Consider the following 13,353-nt stretch of genomic DNA (forward strand, 5'->3'; position numbering starts at 1 on the left):
GATGGAGGGGGTGGCAGGGGCTGGATCCGGAGCGGGGCTGGGGTTGGGCCACCGTGGTGGCCGAGGGGGAGAAACAGGGGGAACCGGGGGGGAGAGGGGAAGGGTCCAGTTCTCCCATGGGGAGAGGGTCCCTGGGAGCAGCCTGGGCCTGAGGTGGGGAAAAGGCTCGGGGGTCAGGGGAAAGAGAAAGAGAGAGAAAGGGGGGCCAGGCTAACACACACGTACACAGATTAATTCCAAACAAAAATCGAAACCAACCGAAACCGAACTCATAAAAAGAATAAATGGCTTAAACTGAAACCAAAGTATCATAATAAACCAAAGGAAATTAAAGAGATCCATGCAAACTTCCCCAGGCTCACAAATGATGTGGCTGCCACAGCGCCATCCCTCGTCCCCGGGGGGCGAACAGGCAGCACCTCCCTCTGCAGCCTGTGCCTGCCTGCAGCCCCGGCCTGCGCAAGGACCAAACCCCAGGGGCACCCCAGGCAGGCAGCTCGCTTCGCTGTCCCTCCGTGTGCTCACCTCTACTCACGCCTCTCTCAGCTCTAGCTTTTATTTTGCCTCTCACAGTGATCCCTATGACCTTTCCCAAGCCTTTGGTTTGTGTTTCTCCCCCCGACAGCCACGGGCTGGGTGGGGTGAGGGGGAGTGTGAGAGGGCGGCGGGGAGAGCCAGGGGCTACTTACACTTCACTTGCAGGATCTGGTCACTGAGGTTGGCCTGGATGTAGTAGGTACTGTAGGGAGGCAGAACCAGCCCCAGGCTGTGGAGAGGGAGAGCAGACACCTGGTGTAAGGCTTTACACCCACCCAGAATCCTTGGCCAGCTCCCAGTCCCTGCCTGGCACCTGCTGGCAGTAGTTTCACCCAGGTGATGGCAGGCAGCCCCAGTGGCCTCCTGCACAGCCTGCTGTGTCCTGCTCTCCCAGAACTGCAGCCAGTGCTGTCCTGAGGCATCCAGAGTCATCCCCAGAGCACCCAGGGTCATCCTGGAGTATCCAGGGTCATCCCTAGAGCACCCACGGTCTCCAGAGTCATGGCCAGAGCACCCAGTGTGATCCTGGGCTATGCAGGGTCATGCCCAGCACACCCAGGGCTGTGCTGGGGGCACACATGGGCACAGAAGTTGGCACATCTGCCTAGCCAGGGCTGATATGGGCAGGATGTACCAGCCCAGAAAACAAGGGAGGTACATGGGAAGGCAGGAAGAGATACAGCCCATGAAAGAAGGGACAAAGCCTTCCCAGACTGGAGAAACCAATGATAACCATTATACAGGTAGCAGGAGCCAGATATGTCAGGAACAAGAGTGATCTGCCAGCCAGGAATCTGGCATGCAGGGTGTGGGACAGGGTGGGAAAGGAGATAGCAGGAGGTGGTGCTGGGGCTGCTTAACCCACAGGACACACTGCCAGAGGGAACTGGACTCCCTGGTGCCAGCTGCAGTGGCCATTGGCCTTTGGTGACAGTGTTTGTGCCAAGTATTTTCAGGAATAAGTGAGCAAGGGCCACATTCCTGACTCTCATCAGATGTAACTCCTGCACCAGAGCCACTGGGATCTGGGCTTCCTCCCTACAGCACCCCTTCAGATAACCCTGTCTGTGCTGGGCACAGTCTGGGCATTGCAGCCAGCACAGCAGAGGTGCTGGCACCCCAAACCACAGTGTCAGGAAAAGGGTGGTGGCTTTTTCTGTTCAGTGTTGGTGGCATCCCAGGGAAACCCAGGAAAAATCCCTGCTGCAGAGCAGTGGGGAGTGGCTGTGATCCTTGCCAGCCCCTCCTGATCTGGGTGGTGAGGAGGAGGAAGAGGAGGAGGAGAGCACACTGGGCAACAGGGGCTCACATGGCTCCTCCCATGTGAGGCAGTGTGAGTTGAGAAATGACGATGTCAGGGTGTTTCTTACACATGTGCTCGTCCAAACTGGTGCAAACTGGGTGATAAATGCAGAACTTTGCTCTCCTCTGGCTCTAAAGACAGTGCCTGTGCTGCAGGGTGGGCACATGTCACTGTCACCCGCCCTAGAGCAGGCAGGGACCCGCATGAGCCCCTGGCTGGGCAGACAGGGGGTGGCAGAGGTGTCACTTGTCTGGCCCCTTGCATGCCAGCCCTGCAGCCTGTCTGGAGTCCAGGGGGCTGTGCCCAAGCTCTACAGTGCCTAAGGGTGGCAGGCAGCCCTTTCAGGAGTTCAGCACATCACTGCCTGTGGGCAATAATGTGGCAGTGCATTTGCAACCTCACAGCCCATGGGACACATCCCTGGTGGCCTCGGGGATTTGGGAGCTGCAGGCACAATCCCCCAGGCCTGTGCTGGTGTGGGCCCAGCCAGGGCAGGGCAGTCAGGGTGTGACACTCACCTGTAGTTTGTGCTTTTGATGGGAGCCCACGTGTAGGTCCGGAACACCTCGTCGATGTATTGCTGTGGGCCAGAGGCAGCCAGTCAGGCCTGGCACTGCCAGGGCTCTGCTGGCACAGTGCCACAGGGCCCTGGCTCCCTGCCCAGTGCCAGACACAGCCCCTCATCCCCACTGCTGGCTCTGGGTGCTCTGCACAGCGACAGCTGCAGCTGTGATCCCTCTTTCCCTTCAGTTACCTCGTCCAGGGACTTGATGAGGGTCTTGATGAACCTCTGCCCATCATTGCCATCAATCATGCTTCTCCGGATCTGTGGGACACAGAGGAGGACACTGAGGGCCACAGAGCCTGGCCATGCACCTGTGGGCACCCCTGGGGTCAGGGGGAGCAGCCTGGGGAGGTTCATTGCACCCAGGGGACAGTGACCCAGCTCCTGTCCCCTCTGTGGCTCCATGGGAGCTGTGCCAGGACCCTGAGGACGAGACTCTCTTCAGGGCAGGCTGGAGGGGCTGAGTGCCCTTTGCAGCTGCAGGTGAGGGGGCCAGCCTGTGCCCCAGAAGCTGCCCCTGCTCTCCTCACCTCCTCCTTGTTCTCATCCTCCAGCTCAGCGTCCAGGAAGTCCAGCGTCACCGGCTCACGGAAATTGATGATCTGCAGGAACAAAGGGAGAGCCAGGGAAGGGCTCAGGGCTCCTGCAGCCACTGCTGAGCCCAGACTAACTCATCACAAACCCCACAGCCAAGTCCTAAGGACCCTGGAAAGCCCCCAGGGCCTGGCTGATCCCCCTTTGGGCCCCTGCTCACCTGGGGCTGCAGGTTGGGGTGCAGCAGGACGTAGCCGTTCAGGTCGATGGCAAAGACGTAGCCATTGGCCCCCAGCTGCAGGACAGGAGGAGGGGTGAGGCTGAGCAGGTGGCTCTGTGCTGTGACACACTGTGCTGGTGCCATCCCCCTCAACTCTGCAGGCAGAGCTCGCCCCAGGTCATCCCCAGGGCTCAGCCCATTCTATCCATTCATTTCTATTCTCAGGACAATGCAATCTGCCACTCACTCCTGGGGTGAGAGTTTGGCTCTGGGTTTTTCCCACTTCTCCTTTCCCCAGGCCTGTAGGGTTTGTTCCCTGCTGACCCTACAAGGATTTTGGCTCTGCACTGAGTCCCAGAGCATCACACAGCTTTGCTCCCTGCTCTCCTGTGTCACACACATCTTTTATGAAAAATCCTTTCCTTAGGATTTTTCCTCCTGAGAAGCTGAGAGGCCTCAGGAACAAAATGTAAACAATGATTATCTGCTGCTGTGGAATGCAACAGGTGCATCTGGGATTGGTCTCATGTGGTTGTTTCTAATTAATGGCCAATCACAGAGTCCGAGCCACAAGCCTTTGTTATCATTCTTTCCTATTCTATTCTTAGCTAGCCTTCTGATGAAATCCTTTCTTCTATTCTTTTAGTATAGTTTTAATATAATATATATCATAAAATAATAAATCAAGCCTTCTGAAACATGGAGTCAGAGCCTCATCTCTTCCCTCATCCTAAGATCCCTGTGAACACGGTCACACTCCTGCCTGTCCCAGCTCCTGCTGGGTGCCAGTGCTGCTGGAGGTGCTCTGAGTGCTGGGGCACAGCCTGGGGCTCCCACCAGAGGGATGGATTCCCCAGCAGGCCCAGGCAGTGCAGGGCAGGGGCAGAGGGGAACCCACGCACGTTGTAACGCGGCGTCAGCCTCTTGATGTCATTGAGAGCCACATCGATCCCCATCACGCCCAGGATGAGCTGGTTCTGGAAGGAAATGCAGGATGGAGGTGGTGGCACCAGGGCTGTCACTGCCACCACCAGCCCAGGGACAGGCAATCAGCAGGACAGACCTCTTCCCCTTCTGGGGACGTGTGGGTCAGATTTGGGTACTGCAGGGGCACAGGGTGGGACGGACCAGCCCCCAGGAGCCCCCATGGGACACTGCTCCCCCCAGGGACTGGCAGCTGTCCCAACTGAGTTGTGAGAGGTAATTTGGGTCCCAGAGATGGCAGTCAGCCCTGGTGTCACTGCAGGGAGGTGGTGCAGAGCAGGCAGCACCCCAGGAATGCCAGTGTCCCCCCTGCAGCCACTCATACATCACCAGGGCCCCTTCCCACCCCACAGTGGCCCCACATCAGGGCTCCCAGTGCAGGGCCAGCAGAGTGTCCTACCTTCCTGTCACTGCTGTCCTCCGTCAGGTTGAACACTGGCAGCGTTCCTGTCACCACCAGGCCCAGTCCCTGCACAAGCACAGAATGATGTCCCATGGCCCCTCACTGCCTCAGGACCAGGGCTGGGGTGGGCAGCAGAGGGGGGTTGATGGGGCCTGTCCTGTGCAGGACCCTGGGGCTGGTGTCCCCATCCACCTGCACCCCAGAGTTCTGTGGGACCCCAGGGTCAGTGTCCCCAGCTGCACCCTGGGGCTGCAGTCCCCACCCTCATCCCCGTGTGTGGGACACAGGGCTGGGGATCCCCACCTGCCCCTGGGGCTGTGTGGGACCCCGGGGCTGGGGAGTCCTTACCAGGGCATCCTGGTACACATTGGTCCACTGGACCTGCTTGGCTCGGTTCCCAGCCAGGACCATGGGTCTGCCCAGCACATCCAGGTACTCCTGCAGGGACACAGGACAACATGGGAACTGGATGTCTCCTTGCTCCAGCCTGGTGACACCCTTGTCCCTAAGCACACCCCAGCAATGTTAATGGGGTGAGGCTGAGCTTGGGGAGGGGGCTTGGCAGCCACCAAATGTGGGGGCACTGGCTCCAGCTGGGACCCCTACAGGCCCATTAAGGTGCAAACAAGGTGCTGCTCACCACTGGCCATGCACAGGCAGGGCAGGGGCTCCCCAGGCAGCACCAGCCAGAGCCCCCCACCCATTCCTGGGGCTGGGATTGCTCCATCATGCCTGGACCATGTCACTGCTGTCTCCCTGGCTGCCATCTTCTCCTGGGGCAGGTTTCCCTCTTCCTGTCTCACCTTGCCAAGGAAGATCTCTGCGGGGAGGGAGCCCCCACGCCACAATGCCAGCCCTGCCCTGCCCTCATCACCTGCCCTCACAGCAACCTGTGCACATCCCATAAGGAAAAGGGGCAGAAAAGAGGCAGTGAGAGGAGGTGTGGGGCAGACACAACCATCTCTGCCAGGCTTGGCCCTGCCCACGCTCAGCTCTGCTCTGTGCTGATTAACGCCTGATGTTTCATAATTAGTCACTCAAAAGGCAGCAGGTCCGTGGGGAGCTGCAGAAGATGAATTGCTTAATAGTGCAGAGCCTGGCTGAGGGCTCAGCTCGGCTCCCCAGCTTGCTGCCACACTCGCTGCCAGCCTGTGGGCTGTGCCCAGAGGGGCTGGGGCTGCCTGGACTCCCCCAGGCAGGGCAGGGCAGCCGAGGGGGCTCTGCCTGCCCGGCTCCAGCTGTACCTGCGTGTTGATGCGGATGGCGCCGATGGAGGGGATCTCGAAGTAGTAACCTTGGAAAAGAGAGAGAAAGGCAGCTGAAGATCCATCTGTCCAGCAGTCTGGCTGTCCTGCTGCCCTCCCTGCAGGGCTGCAGGCAGGGCTTTGCTGGTGTGGCACCCACAGGAGCCGAGGGGTGAGCCCAGCCCCTGCTGGGTGCTCACCTTTGTTGGCACAGGCCATCCACTGCAGCGGGGTCACGTCATAGTTGTGCTGCCCCACGGAGAAGGTGAAGACCCGCACCTGTGGCAGAGCCTGCACTGAGGGCCAGCCACGGGGCACCCCTGTTTTCAACACTCAGTGCTCCCAGCCAGTGACAACCTCCCCAGGGACAGTGTGGCATTGCCTGCCATGGCCCACAGAGTGAGCGCAAGTGGGCAGGAGACTCCTGCAAGTGCTGGCTGTGCTGCAGCAAGGGAGTCCCTGTCTCCTTGTCCTGCCCTCCAGCATCCCTCTGTTGGCTCAAATCACCCACCTCAGTGGTCCTTGCTCTGGGGCATCACTGCTGCCACAGGGGTCTGTGCTCTCTGAGGGTGATACATGGGCCAGAACACCCCCACCCCACAGGTTTCCAGGTACTGAGCAGCAACTGGGACCCTCCTGCTGGTTCATCTGCCTGCCAGCAGCCCCGTCCCTAATGCCTGGGTTGTGCTCCCCTCAGGGCCAGCATTCAGGGAGCCCACCAGCCCCAGCTCCCCAGCATCCCAGTGTGCCTGGTCCCACAGGAAGGTGGGAGCAGCTACAAACCCATCAGCAGGGCAGTGGCTCCATGCAGGGGCAGCCCCAGCCCAGCACCCAGCCCAGGGCCTCTCACCGTCTTGTTGGGCCAGTTGTACTTCTCAAAGACGTCCTGCACTCGGTCCTCGCCGCCGTCCGTGAACATCATGATCATCTTGTTGCAGTTGGCACGTGTGATGTTGGACTGTGGGGCAGACACAGCACCTGAGGCCACACCTCAGGCACAGGGCTGCATGCAGCCAGGAGGGCTGGCCCCAACCCACCTCTTTCCCCAGTCCATTTCTCTGGGGTGAGGGTGACCAGGCTGAATGGGGAGGGGGGACACTGCCACCTGGGGAATGATGTTGTGGCTAATGCTACTCGACACCTATAGCATCATTCATCTTTATCTTGCCTCTGGCACTGTGTCTGTTGGGTCTGGCCCCTCCACCCAGCCCTGCTAGCTTGTAATAACCCAGAGGGGAGCAGCACCAGCAGAACCTTGGCTGCAGCACGCCTGGAGGTGGGATGTCTCCCCCAGCATGGAGGAGGAGCACAAGGAGCCCTCAGCCCAGGGCAGCAGCCAGGCACTCAGAGCTGTCCCACCATCCCCAGCACCCACAGCTGTCCCAGCTGTTCCCAGCCCAGCCCCCAGCTCACGTTCTGCAGCTGGTCGAAGGCGTACTCAAAGCCAGCCTTGTAGTCTGTGGTGCCCTTGGCCACCATGCCCTGCACGTCCTCCTTGAACACCTTCTTGTTGCGGATGTTGGCCTGCACCAGGTGCTTGAAGCAGGACACGGGCTTGGCCTTCTCATTGAACTGCGGGTGACACGGAGGGGGTGGGTCACAGGAGGGGACGGGGGGGACACCAGCAGGCACAAACCACTCATCACACTCAGCTCTCACAGGCAGCAGGTGACCCAGACGTGTCCCACATCCCGGGGGGGCTGAGGCTGAAGTTCGGGACAAACTTGGGACAAATCCAGCAGTGAGCTGTGGTGTAGGTGCTGTACCTGCACCCCCACTTGTGCAGCACCCCCAGCTTGTGCGAGCAGCCGTGCTGTGCTGCTCCGTGCCGCCGTCGGGAGCAGGTGCTGCCTCTCACTTACAGCTTCACTCACCGGCAATGGGGCCCATTCATTAGGGGAGCGGCCATCCAGCAGAGCCAGGCCAGACACGTTAGTTAGCGCCGCTGCTGGTGGCCAGACAGGGGCGGGGCAGCCAGTGACACGCAGATGCGATGGCATGGACACTGTGCCGGTGACACAGCCGAGGGGTGTCTGTCGGTGGCTGGTGACAGACAGGACGTGGCTGGCTTGGATAATGCAGGAACATCCCTGCCAAATGCCCCGTGATAGGGGCAGCTTTTGTGTGCCCAGCCCTGAGCAGCCATTTGGTGGGTAGTAGGAAGACAAGAAATGGCATTTCTGTGTGCAGAGCCCTTAGCCAGGTGTTCGTGGGGGAAGAGGGTTCCTGTGCTGGGGAGCTGGGAGGTGCCTGGGGACACAGCCCTTCCTCCTGCCCCAGGCACTCACCGAGGCCACATTGACATAGTCATCATCTGAGAGGGTGTCCAGCATCTCATAGACCGAGGTCTTCATCAGCTTGAGGGTGAGGCCGCTCACACTGCCACTCCTGCAGAGACAGGGGTGCTGGGGGCTTGGCAGCGAGGAGCACAGGGCTGTGCCACCCCCACAGCTTCCCTGCGGCCACTGCTGGCACAGTGGCACCTTGGCCAGCTGTGTCACCAGCCTGGCCTCAGCCCAGCCATGGCCCCCAGCATGTACTCACACGTCCACAATGATGACCATGTCCTTTGGGGAGGAGGCACCCTGGATGTACCTGTGGGGTACAGAGGGGGGTCAGCAGGGCTGACTCATTTCGGGGGCACAGCCCAAGAGCAAAGCCCTGCCAGGGCACAGGGGAGCTGTGTGGGAGCCCCAGGCAGCCAGGGCTGCGTGACCCCATGGCAAGGAGCAGGGACAAGGAGGCTGTGGGCAGGTGGCAGCGAGGACGTGGCTCCCGTGGCACAGCACAGCAGACGGCCAGGACTGCTGCTCCACACTGTGCCAGCCTAATGAGCTCTAAATGCTAAACTCTTCCATCATCACGGGCCCTTTCCTGCGTGCTGATTATGCTGACACACACATCCATATTAAGATGCTATTTACCCCCCTGGTAGCTTCAAAGGCCAGGCTGATGAGGTTATTTTTAGCTACAAGGAGGAAAAATAATAACACGACGTAAATCTTCCCCACTGAAAACAATTAGGGAACCCTTCCTCATCCCTGGAAACAACTGGTCCTGCTCCCAGCCCTGCTGTGCCAGGCTGTGTGGGAGGGGCTGGCACAGGGCTCAGCACCCATCCCACCCCAGACACGGCCATGCACAGCCCCACCTCACCAGGCCATTGCAGGAGCCCTGATCCTGCCCTGGCTGCAGGCCAAGGGAACCTCATTATTGGCTAGATCAGGATTGGGCCTCGCGTGAATTAATTACTGTGTCATTAGTATCAATTACTCACCACAACTGGGAAGGACTGGGGAAGGGGCAGGCTCTGATTGTTAATCCCTTATGTTCCCTAATTACAAGGGATTACCCGGGTGGGATGCAGGATGCTGGCACATGGGGCCCTCCTGACATGGGTGCAGCATCCTCCAGCAGGGTGCAGGACAGGCGGCAGCCCCGGGCTTCTCCTGCCGGGGTGAGAGGGCTCTGGGAGCCTGCTGGGGGCAGGACAGGCGGCTGCCCCGGGGCTCCTCCTGCCGGGGTGCGAGGGCTCTGGGAGCCTGCTGGGGGCAGGACAGGCGGCTGCCCCGGGGCTCCTCCTGCCCGGGTGAGAGGGGCTCTGGGAGCCTGCTGGGGGCAGGACAGGCGGCTGCCCCGGGGCTCCTCCTGCCGGGGTGAGAGGGGCTCTGGGAGCCTGCTGGGTGCAGGACAGGCGGCTGCCCCGGGGCTCCTCCTGCGGCTCTTGGAGCCTGCCCTGCTCCCGGGGCCGGGCTGCTGGTGCGGCACAGAGCCCGACTAAGATGCTGCCCGTAATGGGCTGTGGCAGCACATCCATCTCGGCTGCCCGGCTCAGATGAATGCCCTGGGCTCGGCAGGAGACGGCTGTGGCTAATGGGGCCATTCATCAGGGGAGGGGAAGGCGGGCGGGTGGCGGCCCTGGCTGCGGGCAGGGTCGTGGCCCTGGAGCGGTGGAGGCTGTGTCCGGCATGGGGCCCCACTGGGAGCAGGAGAGGGCCCCAAAGGGGGCTCCCCCAGGTGTGCTGTCCCCCAGCATGAAGGGTGCTGCTGCTGCTCCTCCGTGGCAGGGTGGACAACCAGGTGGCCAGCCTGGCTAGGGGGCAGAGAGCTGGGCGTAGCTGGGCTCAGTAGCCCCTGTACACATCAGCAGCCCCCGCCCCAAAACAGCCTTCCAGTCCCTGCCCTGCAATAACCTGCACAGACACCCCAGCAGGGAACAGTTAATAATTAATGTGGAGCAATCAGAGGCAATTAACCATAGCAGCAGGGCCATTAATTTTCTGACAAGGAGAGGGGGCAGCTCCTGATGTGGGCAGGGGGATGATCCATTGGGATACAGGGCTCCCTGGACATGTGCCAGAGGCCTGTGCCCACTCTCCTCTCCGTGCCTGCAGGTGTGGGCAGGATGGGGCTGTGGCTCCCCCAGCTCCAGCTGATAACCAGCACTGCCCCACCAGCACCTCCAGCTGGGCTAAGGGCAGCCCATTCAATCCCACCTCCCTTGTTCTGGGCTAAAAGGCTGCTCAGCTATCCCTGAGCCACAGCCTGTGCTGCCTGCCCATTCCTCTCCCCATCCTCCCAGCCCATGGTTTCCAAGCCAGTTGTTATCTCATTTGGATGGGAATGCTGGTCAGGACTGAGTGCCAGCAGCCATGGCTGTGCTGAGGGGGCACAGGGCTCTCTCCACACTTTCACCTGCACCCAGGGATTGATCTCTCCATCCTGCTCTGCTTTCCCAGGAACAGGGAAGGGGAAGGAGCCAAGTGCCACAGCTCAGATGCCCCTGCCTGTGTTATGGTGTCCCTCTGCTAGTGCCCAAATGCCATGAAAAGGGGAGGGAGCTGCTTGCTCAGGACCCTTCTGCCCACCCAGCACCCCCTTACCAGGGCCGCCGGCGCACGTCATAGAGGTCGATCTTGTTGGGGGCTCTCCATGGGGTGGCTGTGGGGACAAAGCAGGCAGTGAGTGAGGCAGGGCTGTCGTGGGGGGACAGGGGGACAGGGCAGAGAGATGCTCAGGGCTGAGGAAGCAGCAGGCTCGGGTGGGGAGCTCACACCAAAGGGTTCTGGCACAGCACAGTTACACAAGTCACACCAGGCCCAGGGGTGCTCATCCACATGGAAGGGCCTGGGCTGCCCTTGGTCACAGCTCCTGTGTGCCACTGTCCCTGTGTGCCACAGCCCCTGTGTGCCACAGCCCCTGTGTGCCACAGCCCCTCCCTGGCACAGCCCCTCCCTGGCACAGCCCCTGTGTGCCACAGCCCCTCCCTGGCACAGCCCCTGTGTGCCACAGCCCCTGTGTGCCATAGCCCCTGTGTGCCACAGCCCCTGTGTGCCACAGCCCCTCCCTGGCACAGCCCCTGTGTGCCACAGCCCCCCTGGCACACACCGGGGTAGTAGCGGGTGACGCCGGTGGCGCTGCCGAAGACCTGCCAGAGCAGGGAGGGATCCTCCTTGCGGTTCTCGATGAAAACGTCCTCCAGGGCCTGTGTCCAGTTCAGCTCGTTCAGGATGACGGTGGCTGCAGGACACACAGACAGGGCTGGCTGGGTGCAGGGAGGGAGGAAGGGGGGGAGCGGTGGAGCTGGGGGTGATGGGGACTGCGGTGTCCCCAGGCGATGGCAGGGAGGAAGGTGATGGGGACTGTCCCCTCCCCTCTGCCCCTCCCCAGGTAGAAGCCCATGGGGCCTTTCCAGCTTCTCCTACATCCCCTCAAACCCCCCCCACTTCCACACAGCTCCAGCACCACCCTGCTGTCCCTTGTCCCCAGAGAAATGAGCCACTCTCCTGAGCTCCCCAGAGTGCTCATTGTCCCCACGTGCTCCGGGGCAGACACAGCCATCACTGGGGACAGCTGGCCTGCCATCTCCATCCCCTTCCCAGCCTCACTCCCTGGGGACAGTCACCGGCTGGGAAGCCCAGGCTGGTGTCCCCAGGGGCCACGTGGAGCCTCTCAGGCCCACTCTGCATTCCCACTGGCCCTGCACCTGACACAAAAGCAATTAAGATGCCGGCAAACAGCAGTTTTAAATTATTCAGCTATTAAAGCAGGAGATAAGCTGCTGGCAGCCCCAGCCTGTGATTAATCAAGGGGGGCTGGCAGAGTGCAGGGGCGCCATGTGGTGTGGCAGGAATGGGGCTGGCAGGGAGCTGGTATGGCACCTCCCTGTGCCCACAGGGGGACCCCAAATGCTGTGGGGAGGAATCCCACGATGATCTCTGGTGCTGGGTTGCCCCAGGACTGCAGCATGGAGGAGCCAGTGGTGGGTGCCACTGCAGGAGCAAGGAGCCAGCAGCACCCTGAGACCAGGCACTGATCCCTCCTGGGAGACCCTCAATGCATTTTTGGGGTGCAAGAACTCTCAGGAGCACCCCAGCTCTTTGGCATTGGGCAAAACAACCCAATGTGGTGCTGCAGGGGAGCCAGTGTGCATTTGAGCAGTAAATTTAGCTCTCCTAAGCCTTCCTCCCACACTTGTCCCTTCTGGAACACCGTCATCATCCGTTCCTGCCTTCACTGTGGTCCCAAGGCACTGGTGGGAGGTGGGTAGGTTTCCCAGGATGAATCCTGGATCCCTCTATCCCAACATGACTGCTGAAGAATTGTCTTTCCCTCAGGCAGCCATGCCTTCAAACCATGATTTACTCTGCTCGTATCTCCCCAGCCATTCCTCAGTGCTGTGCCCACACACAGTGCTGTTATCTGGGCACTGGGGATGATTTCTTGTTTGGCTCTGACACAGGACGTGGTTTTTCCCAGGAGAAGTGGCTGTGAGCTGGCTGCCAGGCTGCTGCCTGCCCGGAGCAGCCCTGGGCAGTGCTGCCAGCCTCAGCTGGGCACCGGGCTGGGCCCTGCCACATCCATGATAGCCCTGGCAGCACCCACACCCCCGGACCCTCGGGGCCATCAGCCACACCAGCTGCTTGTGCTGAATGCAGCTCATGTTGTCCCTGTGCCCAAACGCAGCCCTTGCATTATCTCTGAGCACGAATGCAGCTCCTACACCTTCCCTAGGGATGAATGGATCATCCCCGTTAACAAAATACAGCTCCTGCTCTCTCACCATGTGCAGTGATGAAGCTGTGTCCCTGCTTGGGATGGCTCCTGTCCCTCTCAGTCGAGGGCAGAGCTGCCAGCCCCACTGGTGACATCCCCATCCCTGTCCCCATCTCGTCCCTGTCCCCACCAGAGTAAGCCCAGCCCCGCCCTGCCCGCGAGCGATTGCATATTTAATTAAAAACGGCACAGTAAATAAAACACATATAGGATGTAATTTGTGTGTGTAGCGAGGGGTGACGGCGGCGGGCGTCGCCGCAGGCTTTAATCAGCGTGCCAGGCAGCGATAGCGCCTCTGTCTCCGCCGGTGCCAGCGGGACCCGCGCCCGCCCACAGCCCTGCGGGGACTCGCTGCTGTCCCTGGCAGGACAGGGGGCCCTGCTCCACCCCAAACCACTCTCAGGGGAGCGGCACTTGTAGAGCCTTCCCCGCACCCTGCATCTCTGGAGCACCCTGGTGTGGCCGGAGCTGGCTGGATCCCTGTGCCCACACTCTCTGCCTGGTGAC

The 13,353-nt window shown here is 60.8% G+C and overlaps 1 protein-coding gene across 2 annotated transcripts in view; it reads right to left on the reverse strand.

Moving 5' to 3' along the window:
- The window catches only part of CACNA2D2 (calcium voltage-gated channel auxiliary subunit alpha2delta 2), a 213,293-nt gene that overhangs the window by 13,623 nt on the left and 186,317 nt on the right, over positions 1 to 13,353 (reverse strand). For both annotated transcript variants that reach the window (XM_058031659.1, XM_058031658.1), the window contains exons 7-22: positions 11,179 to 11,310; positions 10,674 to 10,731; positions 8,335 to 8,385; positions 8,079 to 8,178; positions 7,204 to 7,362; positions 6,641 to 6,748; positions 5,991 to 6,069; positions 5,791 to 5,840; positions 4,895 to 4,984; positions 4,544 to 4,612; positions 4,062 to 4,136; positions 3,160 to 3,234; positions 2,936 to 3,007; positions 2,595 to 2,666; positions 2,359 to 2,420; positions 690 to 766 (exon numbers count right to left, since the gene is read on the reverse strand). In XM_058031659.1, coding sequence (XP_057887642.1) covers positions 690 to 766; positions 2,359 to 2,420; positions 2,595 to 2,666; positions 2,936 to 3,007; positions 3,160 to 3,234; positions 4,062 to 4,136; positions 4,544 to 4,612; positions 4,895 to 4,984; positions 5,791 to 5,840; positions 5,991 to 6,069; positions 6,641 to 6,748; positions 7,204 to 7,362; positions 8,079 to 8,178; positions 8,335 to 8,385; positions 10,674 to 10,731; positions 11,179 to 11,310 — 1,329 coding nt within the window. The remainder of the gene's footprint in view (positions 1 to 689; positions 767 to 2,358; positions 2,421 to 2,594; positions 2,667 to 2,935; positions 3,008 to 3,159; positions 3,235 to 4,061; positions 4,137 to 4,543; positions 4,613 to 4,894; positions 4,985 to 5,790; positions 5,841 to 5,990; positions 6,070 to 6,640; positions 6,749 to 7,203; positions 7,363 to 8,078; positions 8,179 to 8,334; positions 8,386 to 10,673; positions 10,732 to 11,178; positions 11,311 to 13,353) is intronic.

The sequence above is a fragment of the Melospiza georgiana genome, chromosome 11, assembly GCF_028018845.1.
Source record: "Melospiza georgiana isolate bMelGeo1 chromosome 11, bMelGeo1.pri, whole genome shotgun sequence".
NCBI lineage: Eukaryota > Metazoa > Chordata > Aves > Passeriformes > Passerellidae > Melospiza > Melospiza georgiana.